The sequence below is a fragment of the Mandrillus leucophaeus genome, unplaced genomic scaffold (genome assembly GCF_000951045.1).
Source record: "Mandrillus leucophaeus isolate KB7577 unplaced genomic scaffold, Mleu.le_1.0 Scaffold222, whole genome shotgun sequence".
Taxonomy (NCBI): domain Eukaryota; kingdom Metazoa; phylum Chordata; class Mammalia; order Primates; family Cercopithecidae; genus Mandrillus; species Mandrillus leucophaeus.
This window is the reverse complement of record NW_012102277.1, coordinates 2,067,464-2,087,109: the sequence shown is the minus strand read 5'-3', so window position 1 is coordinate 2,087,109 and position 19,646 is coordinate 2,067,464. Positions and strand designations below refer to the sequence as shown.

The 19,646-nt window shown below is 38.4% G+C and overlaps 1 protein-coding gene across 4 annotated transcripts; it reads right to left on the bottom strand.

Moving 5' to 3' along the window:
* Nucleotides 1-730: 730 nt before the first annotated feature.
* Nucleotides 731-19,629, bottom strand: MFAP3 (microfibrillar-associated protein 3). 4 transcript variants are annotated; one of them, XM_011981241.1, is made up of 3 exons: nt 19,283-19,629; nt 8,179-8,639; nt 731-5,258 (listed from the first exon to the last, which is right to left on the bottom strand). In XM_011981241.1, exons 2-3 carry the CDS (start codon nt 8,471-8,473, stop codon nt 4,465-4,467), a joined length of 1,089 nt encoding a protein of 362 aa, XP_011836631.1. In that variant the 5' UTR covers nt 8,474-8,639; nt 19,283-19,629; the 3' UTR covers nt 731-4,464. The 4 variants fall into 4 exon arrangements, with proteins under 4 accessions (XP_011836631.1, XP_011836635.1, XP_011836632.1 ...); XM_011981245.1 differs by having other exon boundaries at nt 8,179-8,333; nt 19,577-19,593; XM_011981242.1 differs by lacking the exon at nt 19,283-19,629 and adding an exon at nt 6,255-6,462 and having other exon boundaries at nt 8,179-8,591.
* Between the last annotated feature and the right edge of the window lie 17 nt (nt 19,630-19,646).

Below are 19,646 nucleotides of genomic sequence, written 5' to 3'. Positions count from 1 at the left end.
GCCTGTTAACCATCACCACTCTTCATCCTGATGGGACTGCTGACTTTTGCTTCTACCAGAGCTAACCCTCCTGCCCACCAAATCTCACCATAAACTACACACTATAATCACAAGTTCTTTTAAAATGTACCAAATCCTCTTATCTTTTTTTCTCAAGCTCTTGCCTCTGCCAAGAATGCTTTACTTCAGAAGAGTAAATTGCTGTATTTGGGCCTAGGGAGGATAGTCTGGTATCTGCAGGCCTGTTGTGGGCAGAATACCCATCTCAGTGTAGCTCATAGCACTGAAAACATACACAGTGCTTAGGTGTAAATATTTGTAAGGTCAAAGTGGATTCCAGCCATACTGGCTCCTATGCTGCGGGCTGTGGCTCATGATTGCAAACTCAGCAGTTTGGGAAGTCCAGGCAAGAAGATTACTTGAGATCAGGAGATAGAAACCAGTCTGGGCAACATAACGAAACCCATCTCTACACACACACACACACACACAAATTAGCCACGTGCGTTAGCGTGCACCTATAATCCTAGCTACTCAGGAGGCTGAGGCAGAATTGCTGAGCCCAGGTTGACACTGCAGTAAGCCATGATCATGCCATCGTACTCTGGCCTGGGTGACACAGTGAGACTACCCTCCCCCCAAAAAATTACCCATTTAAAATCATTAACATCAAATTCATCAAACATACAAATTTCATCAAACATACAAATGAAACATACTCTATAGGAAATTTCAAATAGACTATATACTCCATTGAACGTTTAATAAATTATATTCAAGTATGACTTTTTTTAAAAAAGAGACAAAATTATAATGCAAGTATTTATTAAAATGCCGACAATTTAAACATCATCTGAATCATATGAAATACTTACTTTTGTGAAATGCATTAATGAAAATCTAGGAGTTTCTATGTAAGGCTGAGCATTTTCAACATTCCTGCCCTAGATGAGAAAAGAATGCATTCTCTTACTGGTACTCAGGAAGTATTTACGCAATACACTTGGGTTCTACTTGCTGGTGTGTGGAGACGAGGCTAGCACCCATGACTGGCTGGGCTCTAGAAAACAAGCATGCAGTGCTCCTGTGCCATCTGGGACCCAAGAGACAAAAGTCTATCTAGGGTGAAGCTACATGCAGAGGGTGAAGAGGATTATACCAACAGGCTCACGTGTCTGGAAGAGCAAAAGGAAAGCCGTGCACAGATATTGCTTTGACCTTAAGATATTTGTTAAGTGAGGCAAAAAAGAAGCCAGGAGTCTTCTCAAAACCGTTCCAGGTCAGCAATTTCCAAGATATTTCTATCAAGGTAATTGGTAGAAAATACAAATGCATGCTGGCCCTTACTCAAGAATTAAACCATCATAACGTATACCTACACAATTTGGAGGACAGGCAGTTATCAAACAGCCTATAAACTCAAGTGGGGCATCAGCTCAATTGATACCTGTCTATCTGGCTTCAGCTGGTAAGGAATCATAAAGATGTTCAAATGCTGATTTTTGGTGAATGTATTTCACAAAGCTACCATTTCATAAGGACAATAATGTTCACTATATTATAATACATGACAACATTTACAAATGAGATGACAGTTATTTTAAATACATTTTGTAAAGGCATTTTCCACTAACTATAAAATCCAGTGAGACAAAAAGATAATTACACTATAGTTACCATCAAGACTTTTAGACTGTAGTTGAAGTTCAAAAGGTTAAGGATTTTACAAAAAGATAACATGAGGCTTAATTATATGTGAGGAGTATTTGATTAGATACAGAAAATATTAGTAAGTGTGGTTTTCTTCCTCTTGAAAACTAGCTTTATGAAGTAATAACAACTCCAATTAAATTTTGACCTACTTTAATTCCTCATCAATGGCACCATAAGCTGGTACACTCAAAGTAAACCAGTTACTTTGGCCACCAAATTAGGCCACCTCTATGTTTCTAAAATAACCAGGATACAATGGCGTAGCCTGCATTTAGTTACTATACAGTATTATGCAAACTTACAGATTTTAAAAACATTTCCTCTATTTTTCCAAAGTTCTGTTTCTTAGGACTTTGATTTTAAACATGTCTACCTTAAGGTTCCAAATAATAATGTCTCCTATGAGAACACGTGGGGTAAAACCATTCTCTAATCTGACAAGCTATATTCTAAGAGATTACTGCAAACCTGCTCTGTTAGGACAGGGTTGAAAGTACTATCTGAAATCTGAGGGATGTTTAGAAGACTGACCCCAGACAAGGGATTTAAAATTTCTTTTGGCCAGGCATAGTGGCTCATGCCTGTAATCTCAACACTTTGGGAGGTGAGGCAGGAGGATCATTTGAAGCCACAAGTTCAAGGTCAGCATGGGCAACAAAGTGAGACCCCCATCTCTACAAAAAATAACAAAAATTAGCCAGAAAAGGTGATACACACCTGTAGTCCTAGCTGCTTGGGAGCCTGAAGCAGGAGGATCGCTTGACCCCAGGAGTTGGAGGCTGCAGTGAGCTATGATCTTGCACTGCACTCCAGTCTGGGTGGACAGAAAAAAAATTTAATTTTTCAAGAGAAGCATTGTGGGAAGGGAAAAATGTGTTCCATAATCTAGGATATGTTCAAGAGCCTTTGCTCTCATAGCCAAATATATAAAAACAATTTTCCTTAAAGAAATACCAGTCTATGAGCCAAGGCAAGCTTTGGCTAAATGATTGGTTAGCTTTTATTTGGCTCTAGAGGTTCCCATGGAAACAGCCTGAGAGACAGAAAAGGCAGCATTATCATCTTTATCCATGATGCCATCTGATAAAACTGCACATTGATTCATTCATGTTATTCAGAGCAGATGTGTTACTTCTGATAAGCCTGGACAAAGGGAGGCATGAGTTTTATCTGGTCACACTTTGAATTTCCTGTCTTCCTCTGTTTGAAACCTTAAATTAAAATCCTGATAAAAGCTCCTCTGAACATTTCCCTCAGGAGCCTGTAGCTGAAGTAATGCTTCAATAATCATAAGTCAAATGAAGAAATGTGAAGCCCCAAATGGGGCTCCAATGTCAAGTTCTTAAAATTATATGGCACCATGCTTCCTGTAGCTGAAGAAATTGTTCTGAAGAGTATTTACAATTCCATTATATCAGATCTCAGCCAGGCAAGAAATGTCATCTTAAGTGTTTATTATATACAGTTGAACCAGGTGGCATCATCCATCATTTTTCTTCCTCTTGATGTCTAGATCAGTTGTGTGTGTATTTTAATATAGTAACACACCCTCACAATTATCCAATCTTATTTCAGGTTAGTGCTTCTCGGAAAGGCTACAAAAGCAGCCATAGCTCAGAATTATGTATCTGAAGTAAATAAAAATAAAAACCTCAACAACAAAATATTAACCAATCAAATGCGACAAAGAGGCATGCAACCTATAGCACCATACTTAAGACCACAGAGGCAGGAGGGTTGACAGAGGTCTTAGGAGGAATCCAGTTCTGGGTTTTCTCCTAGGATGAGATCCCAAATATAGAACCTATTTGTAGAGTCCAAAACTTTTAAAAAGGGAAAGCCTGAGAAATTCTATTAAAAGAAATATCAAAATCCATGAGTTTCCAGAAGACAGATGATTTGACACTGTTCTTATTCTAAAAGCATCAAAGACGTTATTCCTTAGAAATAAACTGCTCACTTTGGAAGATCAGTTGGGAAATCCCTACCAACCTCAATGAACTAAAATGATGTCTCAGTAAGTTAAAAAGATGATACACCCCCAACAAGGGCCAATTTACTCATGGAAAGTAGTTTACAAATGAGCAGTTAGCTCCCTGACATCTGTATAACCATACAGACATGTGCTACATTGAACAGATTCACCCTTGCACATATCATCATACGCTCCACATGGCAAAACATCTGAAAAACACCCAGATGTTTATCAAAAACCTCTGTGCATTATGACATTGGTGTGGAAATTTAGATCTCAGCTTAATCCTTTCCAAAAGAAGGGAGTAAAAGCCCAGGGAAAGGTTTACTTAGAGATGAGTGAAGATTCTGGTAATTTAAAGGTGATGGGTTAAGAAGCTATAGAGCTAGAAACAACCTCAGATCTCACCTAATCCCTCATCTCATTGATAGAAAAACTGAAGTCCCAAGATAAGTATCAGATCCAACCAATGGAAGAACTGTGATCAGAAGAGAAACCATGGGACTCTTAGTTCAGTGCTTTTCCCATCATATTTATCTGGGGCTTCTTTAAATCTTAGCATGCATAATTTAATCAAGCTCTAAGGAAAATGACTGAAAAGTATCAGATAGGAAAACCGCTGCCTTCTAATGAAGACTTTGGCAATTCATGTTCTGAAGTGCTTAATATTAACAAAGGGAAACCCCCAAAACTTTTGGCAAAATGTTACTTCTTCTAAGAAACAGGTTCCTTTTCTGAGAGCTGATTTTGTAGGTACTGGGTTACAGCACTGTAGGTTATAGCTGACAGTTTTCATATGCCCCATCTTTGTAGTTAGAGTTAGATTCTGCAGATCCCATATCATCAGGTGGACTGAAATGACTGCTGCCTTGAGACTCTGTATCAATACTTTTGGTTTCTGATTGAAGGTGGACAGAAACCTGAACTGCTATTTCCTGGCCTTGTTCATTCAGAGAGCCATCATCTGAATCTCCTCCTGGTGAATTACTCCGTCCCATCTCTGGGTTAATGACATAGATGCCACCTTGAGCATTCAGGGCAGGTCTCTCTTTAATTCTTTCACCCAGGTCATCAGGGTCATCTACTCGCACAGCCTCAAACATCTCCTCAACAAAGGCTCGACAGTTTAGAATAAGAGGTGGAAGAGGGACACTTCTTGCCAGTTCTTCAATATAACGAGCAAACTCCATGGTCTTAAATTGTGTGACTTTGGCGAGTTCCAGAGTTTTGGCTGAGGTAATGATGGGGATACGTTTTGCAATCTCAAAGGCCTTCTGAAGTTTCTCAGCCCCTTCAGTTCTAAAGAACTCATTGATGGCCTTCTCAGTCTTGCGAAGATGGCTGCTCATCATGCACAGCCGTGTGACATTCAAGATGAGTGTGATTGTAAAGGCAATCAAGCAAACAATCATGTAATAGACACTCATGTCTCCCGAGGTGAAGATAACACGTAGGGTGACAGAGTAGGAGGCACGAATTGGAGAGGTGACAAAACAGGTATAGAGCCCACGGTCATCAAAAGCTACATTGGTGATGTTTAGGAAGTTATCAGAAACCAACCACTTTCCACCTGATAATCGAACAGAAATGAAAAAAAAATTATAGCAGAAAGAAGATTACTAAATATGGCCGCTGCCTTATCAATATTCCTCCACTTCATCAAAGTACTTTAACTCAACTGATTTGTTAGATTCTACCGTCTGTTTAAATCATGTAAAAAAAAGGGCAGATTGTGATGTCCAGAATCAGAATTTAATTAGCTTGGATCTTAAAAGGAAATCAAGATCTTCCTTCATGACACTAATAATTAACATGGCTTCCTTTTCACTGTTAGACTTCAAAAGCCTTTCTGTGAAACAGGTATGTCTACAAAACGCTAAATGACTAATCATAAAAAAAGTTTACAGTTTATACACATCTGTGTGTCTACATCACATTGCAACCAATACATTTTCATATATTATGAGGGTATGTCTCAGAAATATAAAATAATGATTTAAAATAATGATATTTTAAATTTTTATGAGTAATTTTTATTTTCTTCTGTGTTTGCTCACTTTCCATAGTGAACTTATATAACAAGAAGAAATTATTAAAAAAAAAAAACCCTAGCACTTTAATGCATTTGTTCAATTAACTGCCCAATCTGGTATGCCTTGCACATATCAATTTTTTTTTGTTGTTAAGAAACGTTTGTTGATGGTGATATCTTGATTTTCTGGCAAGAGTAACTGAAGCACAGGCCAAAAAATACATCTCACAAGTCACGGTAAATGAAAAGCTTGGCAAAAAGAATAAAGTTACCCTTAAGATGCCTATGCTTCCTTCTATTTTCAACCTAAAACATACTGCCTCTCTTACACATGTGAAGGTATTTTCATTCAGGGAACATGTATATACAAATACACAAGTGTAAGAAAAGCAAAGCATATTGATTACCCATCTTGATTCAACATCCTTCAATAACTTGGCTCTGCTTGCATAATTCCTACTTTTGTGATACATTCCCAAAGCACTCTGTGTTTTAACTATGAAAGCCATTCAAAGATGGAATGCATGGGCTAACCTGCAGTGTGGGGATGCATTCCAATGACTAGAGGTAGTGTCCCAGGGGAGGTTAGCGGACTGCTTGTTAAGCACTGACTTGAGTGCCCAATCTTCAAAATCTCTTTTATCCCCAAGATTCTATGGTTCTGGATTATTTTAGTGGCACATAAATTAGTAAGCACTCTGGATTTTGTACATTTTCATCATCATCCAAACTTACCTCAATCCTACAGCTATTAATATATTTAAGAGCCATCACTTCACTAATACAAGAAGAGGAAAACATGTAGTTATGAATATAGCCATTTTCCACAAGCTTCTATGAACTTGGAGCTATGGAAACGACACCATTTGAATCCAAGGTATGATGAACTACAAAGACTCCATTCATCAACCATTGCACTACAACCACAATCTAAACTCTCTAGTTCACTTGCTGATAATAGCTCAAGATTTATGAACCTTATTCTAGACTGACATGCTCTTTAAACTCCTCTCACTTGAGATTCATAAAATTTAATGCAATTTTCCAGAGCTGCTGCTGAAAGCATCAATGATAGATGTTAGCGGTTTTCAAAGTAAAGGCAAAATAGAAAAATAAAACTGCCATTCCACTCGGCTGGTCTTGTCTTAACCTAAGGCTTTGTTTATGCAGTCAGTCTACAGTGATGACACTGAATGAATAATTCAAATCTCAGAGGTGTCTAGTCAGGACATCACAGAGCCCAGAGAAGACAGGAGTCTGGTTCAGTGGGTCCAAATATGGAATCCCAAATCATGTTCAAAGTACACATTCCAGGTATCACTCTAGATATTCTAATTCAATAGTTATGTATTTTAAACATGCTGATTAAAAATACTCTAACAATTCACACTCTTCAATTCCTTGGTGACTAGTCACTCAGTCTATAGATGAAAATATTTAGTGCATATGTCTGAAGGAAGTATCACCTGTCTCCTTTTGTATTTTCCAGCCTAATATGAATAATCAATATCCTTTTATATTTCAAAAGGCTACACTATCTTCCTAACAAAAACATTTCTTAAAGTGTAGCTTGTGGGGATCTTAGAATTTAATCTTCATCCCTTTGGCTTTTTATGGTGATTTCTTTTTGAGATCCATTATAACTCAAGTACTCATCAAAAAGATCTTTAAAACAGAACACTGGTTAGGAGTAGTCTGGATTAAGATATATTCACAGATCCATGAATAGCAAAATTAAATAAAAATCTGTCAAAAAGTAGACCTTGAACACATTATCACTATGTTTATGTGATTTTTAAGACAGAAACATAAAAATGCAAAAAAATTTCTCTTTTCCAGTAAATTAAGCTATAGAATAGAAAAAAAATGAGCTGGAAGGGCTTACACGTTCCATAGTGCCCTTCTAATTCTCTGAGACCTGACGTCAAAGTTTTATACACAGATTGATACTCATTTTCAAAAATGTCCTGGATTTCCTCTAAAGTTTATAGTAACTCATTTCAGAGCAAAACTTTTTTATTTATAACAAATTTTCTTAAGTCTAGCCAAAACCCTTCTGGATGTATTCACAAAGGGCCACCACACTGCACTACAGTAGTCTAGGTGAAGGGTGCTCCTACAGTTGTGTTGTATACCCTCTGCACAGTTGTATGCAGCAGCCCTGATTTACTCTATCTTCAATGAAGAAGAAAACCAACTGATCAGAAGCAGAGAAAATAGTTCACTGCCATCATGTGAACATCTTTTAAATTTACAATGATTCTTTTTTTTCTTCTTCTGGTTAAATAATTATAATTATTTTGCTTTTTCTGATAGGTGCAACACTCTAGACCTTTCAAATGTTTTAAACTATTCACCTTGGCACCTTATCTTTGAGACTTCTTGTTTAACTTGTTAAAAAATAAGAAGACAGAACAGGAAATGAGTAATCTTGATTAATTATACCCCGACCAGTTACCTCTGCCTCTGCCATCCAGTTGCTGTCCTTTTGAATTGTGCCAATGGACATCTTCATAGTGACTGGCTGTGAGAAGACACTCAATTGAAACGCTAGTTCCCTCTTTGGCTATGATGACATCATCATCCGAGTGGGAACTTGCTGAGAGTTCAAAGCTTGAGGGAAAGGATGCATTGTAAGAACTACGATTTGCTTCCAGTGAAACCATTTGGTTGAAGTCCACATCTTCCAAAACAAAAGCAGCTGGCACAATAATACTTGCCACTAAAGTGAATAAGCAACAATGTAGCTTCATGGGAAAATGGAAGAAAATCTTGTTTAGATTTGGAGAACTCAAAAACTTCTACACTACAACAGCACAGCGGGTAATTTATTGCTTGGTAGAGAAATTTTCCAAACAAATGGTAGATCCAGTTATATTTTCTAGTCTTCAAGATTAAAAGATGTGAGTGGAGAACAACCTAAAAGAAAGCCAGATACAAAGTTTAACCAACTGAGATTCATAATGGGGTGAAACTCTGTATGTTCCAGATACGAATAGATGTGAATTAGAATAATTGGTGCTGACATTGGAGAGTAATTAGATGGAATAGGACCTAAAAATCTCACACAGAGACAGCAGAAAAAGCAATGAATTGGGTAGCAGACCTAGATTTTGGTTCTAACTTTGCTACTAACTAGCTGTACGACCTTGGCAAGCAGCATTCTCACTGGGCTTCTGTTTTCTCATCTGTCAAATAAGGGACTGGATGAGATAATCTCTAAGGACTCTTCCAGTTCTGAAATGCCATGATTCTATTTCATTCTGACAAATTTTATGCAACAGGGAGCCAATGAAGGTTAAAATATTTATCTTAATGATCTTTTATTTCAACCTGCACCATTACCATCTGTTGTTATATCAATAATGTAAATCAACTGACATATCATAACCACAACCATGGAGCTCAAAATTTGAGTAATTCAAGTATAAAGATATGTTACATATAAATAATGCAGGGACACTTGAGGTGGGTTGTTTTAATATGGGAAAGAAAATTGCATTTACTGCATACACATAAATAGAATTATTGACTTCTAAAGCTATGGAACCTCCTTCATGGACAAGAATGTTAGACAACAGAATTTTCTTTTAATAGTTTCTCCAATACCAAGAGACAAAATACAGTGTATTTAATAGTTTGTAAAAATTTCTAGCTCAAACTCTGTAAACTAGCTAAGGGAGGAATTGACATCTTAAGTTTCTAGTTAGTAGAAATGCAAATATAAAACTACAGGGACAGATTGTTAGACAAATTTAAAAGAAGAACAAAATATCATGAATAAAAGGCAAAATAACATCCTACTCCAAAAGTCTATGTATTTATGATCACCTTCCTGGTAATCTGATGCCCCCTTTAAGCCACCGACTCTCAAAGAAAAATTTCAACTTTTATTTCTATAAAATATGGGATGAAATGCCTAGCTTCATGTCTTATAAAGCCCCAAGATAATTAGTTTTGGAAATGACATTTACTCTCCTTTATACTTATATGAAGGCTGCTTGATCACAGAACATAAAAAGCAATGAATCACTGTATTTTGCCATTAAACATTGCAAAGTCAAATTACAGTATGGTGCAAATGTCATTTAATTTTCATTAGCCCTTGAAAGGATGGTTGAATGGTGACAAATACGTTTCTAAATCTTTAAAATTTAAGGATGGAGTATATAGAGTAAAATAAAAAAACTTCAGACTTTGGCTATACATGACATACTAAATGTGTTTATTTCCATTTCCTTCTAAAGCTGCACTAAAAGGACACTAAAGGAAACAAAGACTTAGGCAGAGAGGGGATTTTGGAAGTAATATAATCTAATTGATTCAGTGCATAGTGATTTGCTTCTTATGATATGCTACAAGTTAGCAGGAGAATCTAGCTTAGAATACGGTCTCTTTTATAGGAGAGGGTGATGGGTAGAAACAATGGAAATAACATTTATTGAATGACTGCCATAAGCCAACCACTGTGCTAGGGGCTTGACATGTAAGTTTCCAAGTTCTTTTTCACTACAAGATATACAGCAACTGGAGGACATAATTCTGTACTTTATTCTAGATCAGTGGTTCTCAATGGTGATAGGCTATGAGTGTGCTGCAAAAATGCTCCAAACTTTCCCCAGAACTTTGATTAGGAGTTTCTATGGCTTCATCCATGGCAGCATTTTCCAAACTTCATTCATTCCTTCTCCTGTCATTTTTGTTTTTGTTTCTACTATATCCATGAACCAAATTATCATCATTTCTGCTTTTCTTTTAAATCTACTCATTTTATTTTTACTTTCACATTTATTTAAAAAGGAAATTCCATATTGGTTCTGTGGACAAAAGTAACCGTACACATAAACATAATGAAAACAAAGAAGTGTTATTAGCTTCCAGAGGTACTACTCCCTGCTTAAGGCTCTGAGCTGGAGGCTTGCTCTCTCTGTAGTAAAACCAAAACCAAAACCAAAACCAAAAGCCCCCCACAACTCCAGTTTATTTTAATGCCACTTCGTTTCTTATCCTGCCATCTCCTTCCTTTCTACTCTTCCTCACCACTGAGTTTTAGATTGGCGGGATACATTTTCATATATTCAACAGTATCTACTGAGCACCTACCATGTGCCTACCTACTGCCCCACAGACAGTCTCGTCCTCCATGAAGCTCAGTCTGGCAGACGATGGACACTAACTACATATATACAAAATATACTCAATGTTACCCAAGGGAAAATACAGATGCTACAGGAGGACCTGACCTGGGGAGTTAATCTCATCATGGAAAGCCTCTGAGAAGTGAGGTGTACAGCACCTATTCTTCAGGTGCAGGACCTGAAGAATAAAGAGGAATAAAAATTGGAAGGAAAGCACTCAAGGTAGAGGGCCAAGGGACAGGGAAAAAGGAGAGGGGTCACTGGTCAGGAGTTGTTCACGAAAAAGAGCTAAAAAATTGTGGTAAAGAGAGGCAGTGGCCAAAAATGCTGCATCTGATTCCTGATTCTGGAGGGGAACTAACTGGGCCAATGGTGAAACTGGAGATGGACTCCGGAAGCTGCAGTGGCTGAAGTGAGTGAGGGAGATATTTGTCCATGATGAAGAGGTCAAAGAACTGAGAGGCTCAAACGTGGGCAGATCACCTGGGGGTATGGTCACATCCCCCCAGGATCAAAGTAGCTAGTGTAGAAGAAACTGGAAAGAAAGGAAATGGACTCGGTCATCCTGCTCTGATATTCAGGAACTTCAGCAGAATGAACAGCTGTCACAGGCGAGGGCTGCAGGGCAATCAGTGTCCTCACCAACACAAGGCTTGGCAAAGCATAACTGCCACATGGAATTCTGCCTTCCCACAAACTTCCTGAACCTCCTATCAAGGCCTTAGCTATTCCTCCTACATAAATTCAGAGTATAGCTGTATAAAGGATGGCTTCTCCTTCACCTCAGGGCCCTCCCCACCTACCCTACTCATCTGGTGCTGGTATATGCTGCTCTGCACTGCCAGGCAGTCTATCCCATCTCACCTACCCCTTAAGAACAAGGCCTATATTTTTTATTGCTATACGTCATAACTAGCACATGCTCAATAAATATTGATGGAGATTAGTTTAAATTTGATTCAGTATGTGACAGATCTTTATAAACTGAATAATGCTATGCAACAGGGATTATAATTGTTCAAACTGACATACAGTTACCTATTATAAATTCTCTGAAACAAAAACAGTCAATGCTAACAATCTTGAAAGACCTTAAAAGCACCTAATTAAAGGCATTCTTCTGACTCCCAATCTGATATCTTCATTTACCATCTTGTCCTAGAGAATAATGGTAGGAATAAAAGATCAGCACGTGCAGTTTCCAAACCAGGTTGAGTGTCACAATTGCCAGAAGCTTTTTAAAAACATGAATTCCCAGGTCCCACCCCAGAACGAGTAAGAAACTCTGCGTTTGCGCCTTGGAATTTATGACTTTTAATTGGCTCCTTGGGTGTTTTTGAGGTGTTGGATTCATGTACTGCATCTAAGGGCCACTAATACAGTTCCTCAATGTCCTCTACAACTGACCTGCAGAATGGTGCTTCAGGCTGTTTGAATATTTCCAACGAGAGATATAATCACTCACATTACATTCTAGATTTAGATTACTCTGGATCAGCATAATTGAAGGTCTCTAATAAAAGCTGAGTAGCAGAGAGGTTCAGAGTATAGGATTCAAATACTATCTCTGACTAACCAGCCTTGCAACTTTTATAAATGACTTAATCTCCCTGCCTCAGCCCCTCATCTTTAAAATAGGCAAAATAACAGAATCTATTCTCACAGGATTATTGCAAAGTCTGAATGAGGTAGTACATATAAAACACAGAGTCTGACAATGGTAATCACTGAATAAGCTCTATTATTATTGTTCATGGTTCTTTCAGATATTGTACTAAAATTTACATTTGATAGTTACATCATTATAAAACACTCAGAATACCATGCAACCATTTAAAAATCTTGGGGGTTGGGGGAAGGGGACACCATTATGCAATTTTAATCTTAAACTTAAAATTTCACATTTTTCTTTTTCTCAATGCAAATATTTTGCAATATTATGGAGCATACAGGCATTGTAAACTGAGCTTGGATACCAACCATGATATGACATTGTATGTGTCCTCACTTTGTGGTAGAGAAGCTTTGTTGTGATCTACTTACCCCACGGCTCCCCTCTTTGAGCCCTATCCCTATCTTCTTGGGCCTAGAAGGAAGACAATCCATTGGCAAAGTAAGCTAATAGAATCTTTGTTCTTGGAACTTGGAATTGAGACCCTTGTGGGTCAGGGTCATTTGAGGAAAAGAAGGCATGTGGGGGCTGAGGCAGGCAGGTTTGGACCACATACAAGGAGAAGCTGTGAGAAAGGACAAGAGGGATAGGGAAGGGAGAGAGTGGGAAGACAGGAAGAGAAGCAGGGGAAAGAGAGAGACTCAAACATGCTGCTTTGGTGCCTGATAGAATTCTACTTCCTGGCTCTCCTATGACTCTTAAAAAAGAAACACCTTTATTAAATTTTACTCAAAATTAAAACCACAAAAGTGAAGATGAATGTGCAAACAACGTAATAAATGGGGAAATGGTAAGGCAGGAGAAAAAAGATTAAGTTCACAAAAAGTGATTGACCTGTATCTGTGGCTGCCAGGCAATCTTCATCATAGATCTCTATTCTCTTCCTTACACAGTGGAGTGTGGCAAGCAAACTGCCCATGTGGCCAAGATTTGCGGTTCCTATGTTGTACAGACACAGCCATTTGCCTCTACTAGAAGTTTACAGAAACCTACCAGACAGGATTTAGGAAAACACTATAAACTCCCTTAAACTGCTCTTAGGCCAAACATGGCAGAAGTAACCTGGTACACTGATTTTGAGTCACAAGAGAAAGAGGTTGCACAATAGCCTTACACATCCAGTTAATACTGGGCACTTCACTCATACCATGTACATCCTGAACACAGAGGACTTCTGATTTGAGAGACTAACAGATATAACCCATTTGCAGGTAACAGGCTGTTCAGCAGCTCTGAGAGAAAACACTGGCAAAGATACGTGTCCAAGAAGGTGACAAAGCAGAGAAAACAGCGAGGGAAGAACAAATCATCCTTGGTATCAGGGTACTATTATTTCCTCACACTAAGTCTCCTTTTTGCTAAGTCAGCTTGAATGGGTTTCTGCTTCTTGCAACACAAACTGCATTGACTATGACCATTCTGCTCATTCTAGACTAATTACTTTAAAACAACAGTTCAACTAGGTCAAGGACCCATCATGGAAGATGAAGTAGAGTAGGTGGTGCAAGAGTTGCTAAGGAGAATTAGGACACTGTCCTAGACCCTCAAGAATTTACAAACCAGCTTGAAAGACAGCACAGAAACAACTAACTATATCTAAGACGATGTGACTGAAATGTAACTATGCTGTGAATGCAACAGAGAAAAGACAAATTTTAAGTTTTAGGAATGCAATTCACTTACATATTTGGGACTTCCTATAATAACATTAGGCCTGCATGCTTTGAACATATGATACTTTATACTACAGTTATTTTACTTTCATTTCCAATCCTTTAATTTTTCCTCATATATAGATCCCCAGATGTAGAATTGTTCACCAAATCAGTTAAGTGGGCTGAGGTCATTAAGGCAGGTATATTAGATGCCATGGGAGACACAAGAGTACATGCATTTGTATTTGGAAAAAAAAAAATTGATATATATATCATGCCTGCTATTTTTAATGCAGCAGCTGACATCTGAAACCCAAGAGTAGATTTCAAAAAGGAAAACCAAAGTGTCACCTTCTTGTTATCAGTTAAAAAGGGCTATACGATGTTTGTGGATGAAGTTACTTGGTAAAATTTTTTATTACCTTTCTTTCCTTTTTTTTTTTTTGAGACGGAGTTTCGGTCTTGTTGCCCAGGCTGGAGTGCAAGGGTGAGATCTCGGCTCACTGCAACCTCTGCCTCCTGGGTTCAAGCAATTCTCCTGCCTCAGCCTCCTGAGTAGCTAGGATTACAGGCATGCATCACCATGCTTGGCTAATTTTTTGTATTTTTAGTAGAGACGGGGTTTCTCCATGTTGGTCAGGCTGGTCTTGAACTCCCAACCTCAGGTGATCTGCCTGCCTCGGCCTCCCAAAGTGCTGGGATTACAGGCGTGAGCCACCACACCCAGCCTATATTACCTTTCTTCAGCATTAATAAATAAAAATGTAATAGTTAAGTGTAAGACTCAAGTTTAATCCAACTCCTTTTTCATCTTTTAGGTATACAGAACGTAAGCTTTGCTAGGATCATAAAGAATTAGAAATGTAGATGGTTTTACCCCAGAAAACCATGTAGAATAGCAACTATATTTTAGAAAGAGAAAGAGAAGAGCCCATAGCTGTCGCCCCTAACAGATTGTCTTGTTGCTGTTCCTGCCAACTTCTGAGGGAAGAAATATTTCCATTCTGTTCCAATTTTCAACATAAATAAGGAAGTAATATGGCTGATTTCCGCTCTGGTGACTCAATATTAAGTTGGCTGAGGAAACTGATGTTTGCAGAAATAGTTCTGAGAAAATGCAAAGCAGGGAAACACATTGATGCCCAGGTGGTATTTTTTTTTAACCTCCAATTATACTGGGATATTAGTACTTCATTGTCTATAATCAAATGTGTTCTAGGCTGCATTTACAGCTCATCCACTCTTTGCCTGCACTGTCACACTTGGAAAATGGACCAGTTCCTATACCAGGCACACAAATTGACAAAGCAGCATTCTGAATTGGCAAAGAGGAGAAAACACAAATGAAGAGCAGATTGTTAGCACTACCCTATCCTTTGCAAAGAACAAACACAAAGTTGTTCTGCCTAGATGCAAGCATTATTATAGGGATCTGTAACATAACAAAGGTTAGTGATATTCAAACAGTAATCACTACTTTGAGGGCCACTTACTTAAAAGTTTCTAATTAAAATAGCCTTTATATTTCTAGTAGTATCTTGGAGCCATCACATACCTCATAACTAGCATTTGGTCAGTCTGAGCTCAAACTTCAACATACCTTCTGGCACCCGGAGAAACATCTTCCGTATTTATCAGAGCTTTGCTTTAAACCCAGGATTATTTCAGTTATACCCATAACTTACATCCTTTTTGCCATAGGTACTTGCTGAATAGCTACAGGATGCAAATGACAAAAACATCAATGAAACAGGCTTAGATTTATGAGCTTCCCAGGCCATTTTCCCCCCTCTATAGTCTGAAACATCTTTCACTATTTGAAACTTAGTCTAATTAAGACAAAACTCCTCTTACCCTCAGATCTACTTGTTCAGCTTATGAACAGCTTAGATAATAGCCAGACAATTCTTCCAGTTTTGCAGTATCAAAATTGTAAGACAATCATGGCTCAGTGGTTAGGAGAATGGGCTCCAGAGTTAAGGTGGCTGATCCTACCCCTGGGTGAAGCCACAGGCTTGCAAGGCCTTAGTTTTCACACTTATTAAATAAAATAATATTAACAGTAACTGTCTCATAAGGTAGTTGTGAGGATAAGATGAACTAATGTGGGTAAATTATAAATATATGCTATTGCTATTATTCCACCTCCTACATATTTTTCAGATAAGTCCTATTGTCCCTCTCCTATATCATACCCTTTTATCTCACCTGGGTATACCACACTATCCCTTTAATTTCAGAATGGATCTCCTTAACTCCACTCTTACCTCTATGATCCATCCAAACACTGTGGCATTCAGAATTGGTCCTAAACACAAATCTGAGCAATTCAGGATAATTTTACAATCTATTGGTGATTTGTCACTGCCCATGAGATAAGCTTAAAATTCCAATCTGGCATTATAATTCTCCAAGAATAGATTCAGGCAGCAGAACAGAAAGTCATGAGAAGCGCAGCGGTGCCTCTATGTACAATAACTGCTTGCAGGAGGAATGAATGGATTTAAACATTAAGTCTGGTCTTTAGTTGTACCTCTATCACAAATTAGCTATGATGTGCTCCAGTGGTCTTAGTTTCCTCACCTACAGGCTGATTATCATTATCATTCGTTTATTTGCTTAAATCCTATAATCTATCCAGCTTTCCTCCCATGGCTCAAAGCCTAAACTATGCTTGTTTTACTCTATTCTCTCTAAATAACTTTTCACCTTAAAGTTCTGGTTTTAGTTGTTCCTTTTGCTTAAAAATCTTTCTGCTCATGGCCGGGCACGGTGGCTCACGCCTGTAATCCCAGCACTTTGGGAGGCAGAGGCAGGCGGATCATGAGGTCAGGAGATCGAGACCATCCTGGCTAACACGGTGAAATCCCGTCTCTACTAAAAATGCAAAAAATTAGCTGGGCGTGGTGGCGGGCGCCTGTAGTCCCAGCTACTTGGGAGGCTGAGGCAGGAGAATGGCGTGAACCCGGGAGGCGGAGCTTGCAGTGAGCCGAGATCATGCCACCACACTGCAGCCTGGGCGACTGAGAGAGACTCCGTCTCAACAACAACAACAACAACAACAACAACAACAACAACAAATCTTTCTGCCCCTTCCCATCAATATCTTTCTGGGGGAAACTGTACCCTCTCTATAATATAATATTCAACTCTAATTTCATCTTATTCAGGAAGCCCTCTCACACCCACCCTCTTGTCAGATGAGTTTTTCTTTTTTTCCTCTGTCAGTCCTGTAGCACATTGAGAGTACGCTATTGTAAGCCTTACCAGTTTTCCTCTTAGCAGTTAGTTATCCGTTCAAAAGACTGTAAGCTTATGAACGACAGAGTCTAAAAACCTTCTGTCCTTAGCACAGGGCCACTGCCTGTGGCAAGTGCTCAAAATTTTGACTTCAGACATTCATCAACTTGGTAGTCTGAAAGGTGTCTGCTACAAACTTATTAACTTTCCAGAGCTTCAGACTCTGGAAACCATTGATGGAAAGAGATGAAGATAAGGAAAGACACCTATCTTGAGTTTTAGTAGGCAGAACACTGTACAGAATCATTTGACTGGTTTTCTCACTCTGTAATTTTTAGACCATTTATATCAAATTAATCTGTGGTGCTTGTTAAAGATGCAGATTTCTTGACACCACAGACTTATTGAATTGGGATCTCTAGGGGATGCCTGGGCATCTGCATTTTTAATGTGCATAAAGGTTTATTGATGTACAAATCAAACTCATATTTCTTTTACTGGCATGACAATCACTGTAATTCAGTGTAATTCTTAAAAGTGTGGTGCAGGAACTCCTGGGTGTCCCTGAGACTTTTTCAAAACAATTTACATAATATTAGGACATATTGCTTTTTCATTTACATTCTCACACAATATGGTGTAAGTTTCTAGAGGTTACATGATGATTGATATTGTTAAGAGAATGAAAGTAGAAGTTACGAAAATCTAGCTGTCTTTTATTCAGCCATACATTAAAGAGATTTGTAAAAATGTAAAACAATGCCATTCTCAATAGTTTTTTATTTTGGAAAATATCCTTTATATTTTTGTTATATATTTATATATATATAAAACATATATACACATATGTATAACTATATATTGTTATATATTCATGTTAACATGAGTTTATTTTAAAATGAATAATTTTTGAAAGCTGTTTTCTAAAATAGTAAATATTGATAGCTATTATATATAAACAAAAACCCTTTGAAGTTATCAATAAATTTTAAAAGTATAAAGACATTCTAAGATCAAAAAGTTTAAGAACTGCTGCTATAATTATCAGCAGCATTTAAAAGATAAGTGGCTTCTCAAGATTCCATATTTTGGCCCCAAATCCTATCCATTTTCCATTACAAGAGAGAATCAGAGGAAATGATCCATTTTATATTTAAACAGGTTTTTTTGTTTTGGTTTTTGGACTTCTAACTAGCTTCCAGGTGATACAGATGAACCTAAATTTAGAGAACTGTCAAAAGCAAAGGAAAACATCTGAAGAGTTTTAGTAGTGACAATTACTCTTATCTGGGAATTAAGATGATAATTCCGAGGGCATTAAATGGAGTTGGAAAACATGAGTTCTTAAAAGGCTAAGTCCCTTCACCTCTCTGGGATTCAATTTTTCCTATCTGTACAATAAGATTGATTTTAATATCTTCCTAGCTCCGTCAGTCTGGATTTCAAGCATTTTCACTGCTCCAGGGCAACAGAGGAGCTGCATCTTTCTGATGAGGGCCCAGGAGTAATCTTAAAGTCATAAATCAGATCACGTCACTCATCTGCTTAGAAACCTTCGATGGTTTTCCACTGGGTTCCAAATAAAAATCAAACTCTTTATCCTTGCTCATCAGCCTTACAAGATTTGGGCTCAAGTCCCTGGCCTCATCTCTCTCCATTCTCATCTTGCTCCTTTTGCTCTAGCCAGTGACCTTTGTCTTTTCCTTGACTTTGCTAAGTTTGTTCCCACTATATGGCCTTTGCACGCGCTATTCTCTCTGCTCGGAATGCTCTATTCCAGATTTTCTTACGGCTTATTACTCTCCCAGTTCGTTCCATCACATTATCCAGTCTAAATTTCTTTACAGCACTTACTACCACCTTAGATAATCCTGTTTGTTGACTTGTTTATAATCTGCTTCTCGCACTGCTTGAGAGCAGGGCCCTTCCGTTCGTTGACTGATGTATCTCTGGAGCCCAGCGCAGTGCCTGGCAGGTATTTGGCTCTCAGTAAGTGTTCGATGACCGAAATCCCGTACCCAGGCCAGACTTTCAAAAGGATGGCAGACATTTTCACCTCCTGCACTCCTGACCCCAAGCCACAGGCTACAATCCACGCCTCGGCGCTCCTAGCAGCTCCCTCACAGCGACCCCAACCAAGCAGTCACTTACCCGACCGCCGTCCAGCTCCTTCCGGCCCCAGCGGCAGCTTAACCCGGAAGTTTTCTCGGACAGCCCGGCC

Coding starts and splice junctions, on each gene's coding strand:
- MFAP3 (XM_011981241.1), bottom strand. CDS start 8,473: ATGAAGCTACATTGTTGCTTATTCACTTTAGTGGCAAGTATTATTGTG. Junction 5,259..8,178: donor ACTGGATGGCAGAGGCAGAG/GTAACTGGTCGG, acceptor TTCGATTATCAG/GTGGAAAGTGGTTGGTTTCT.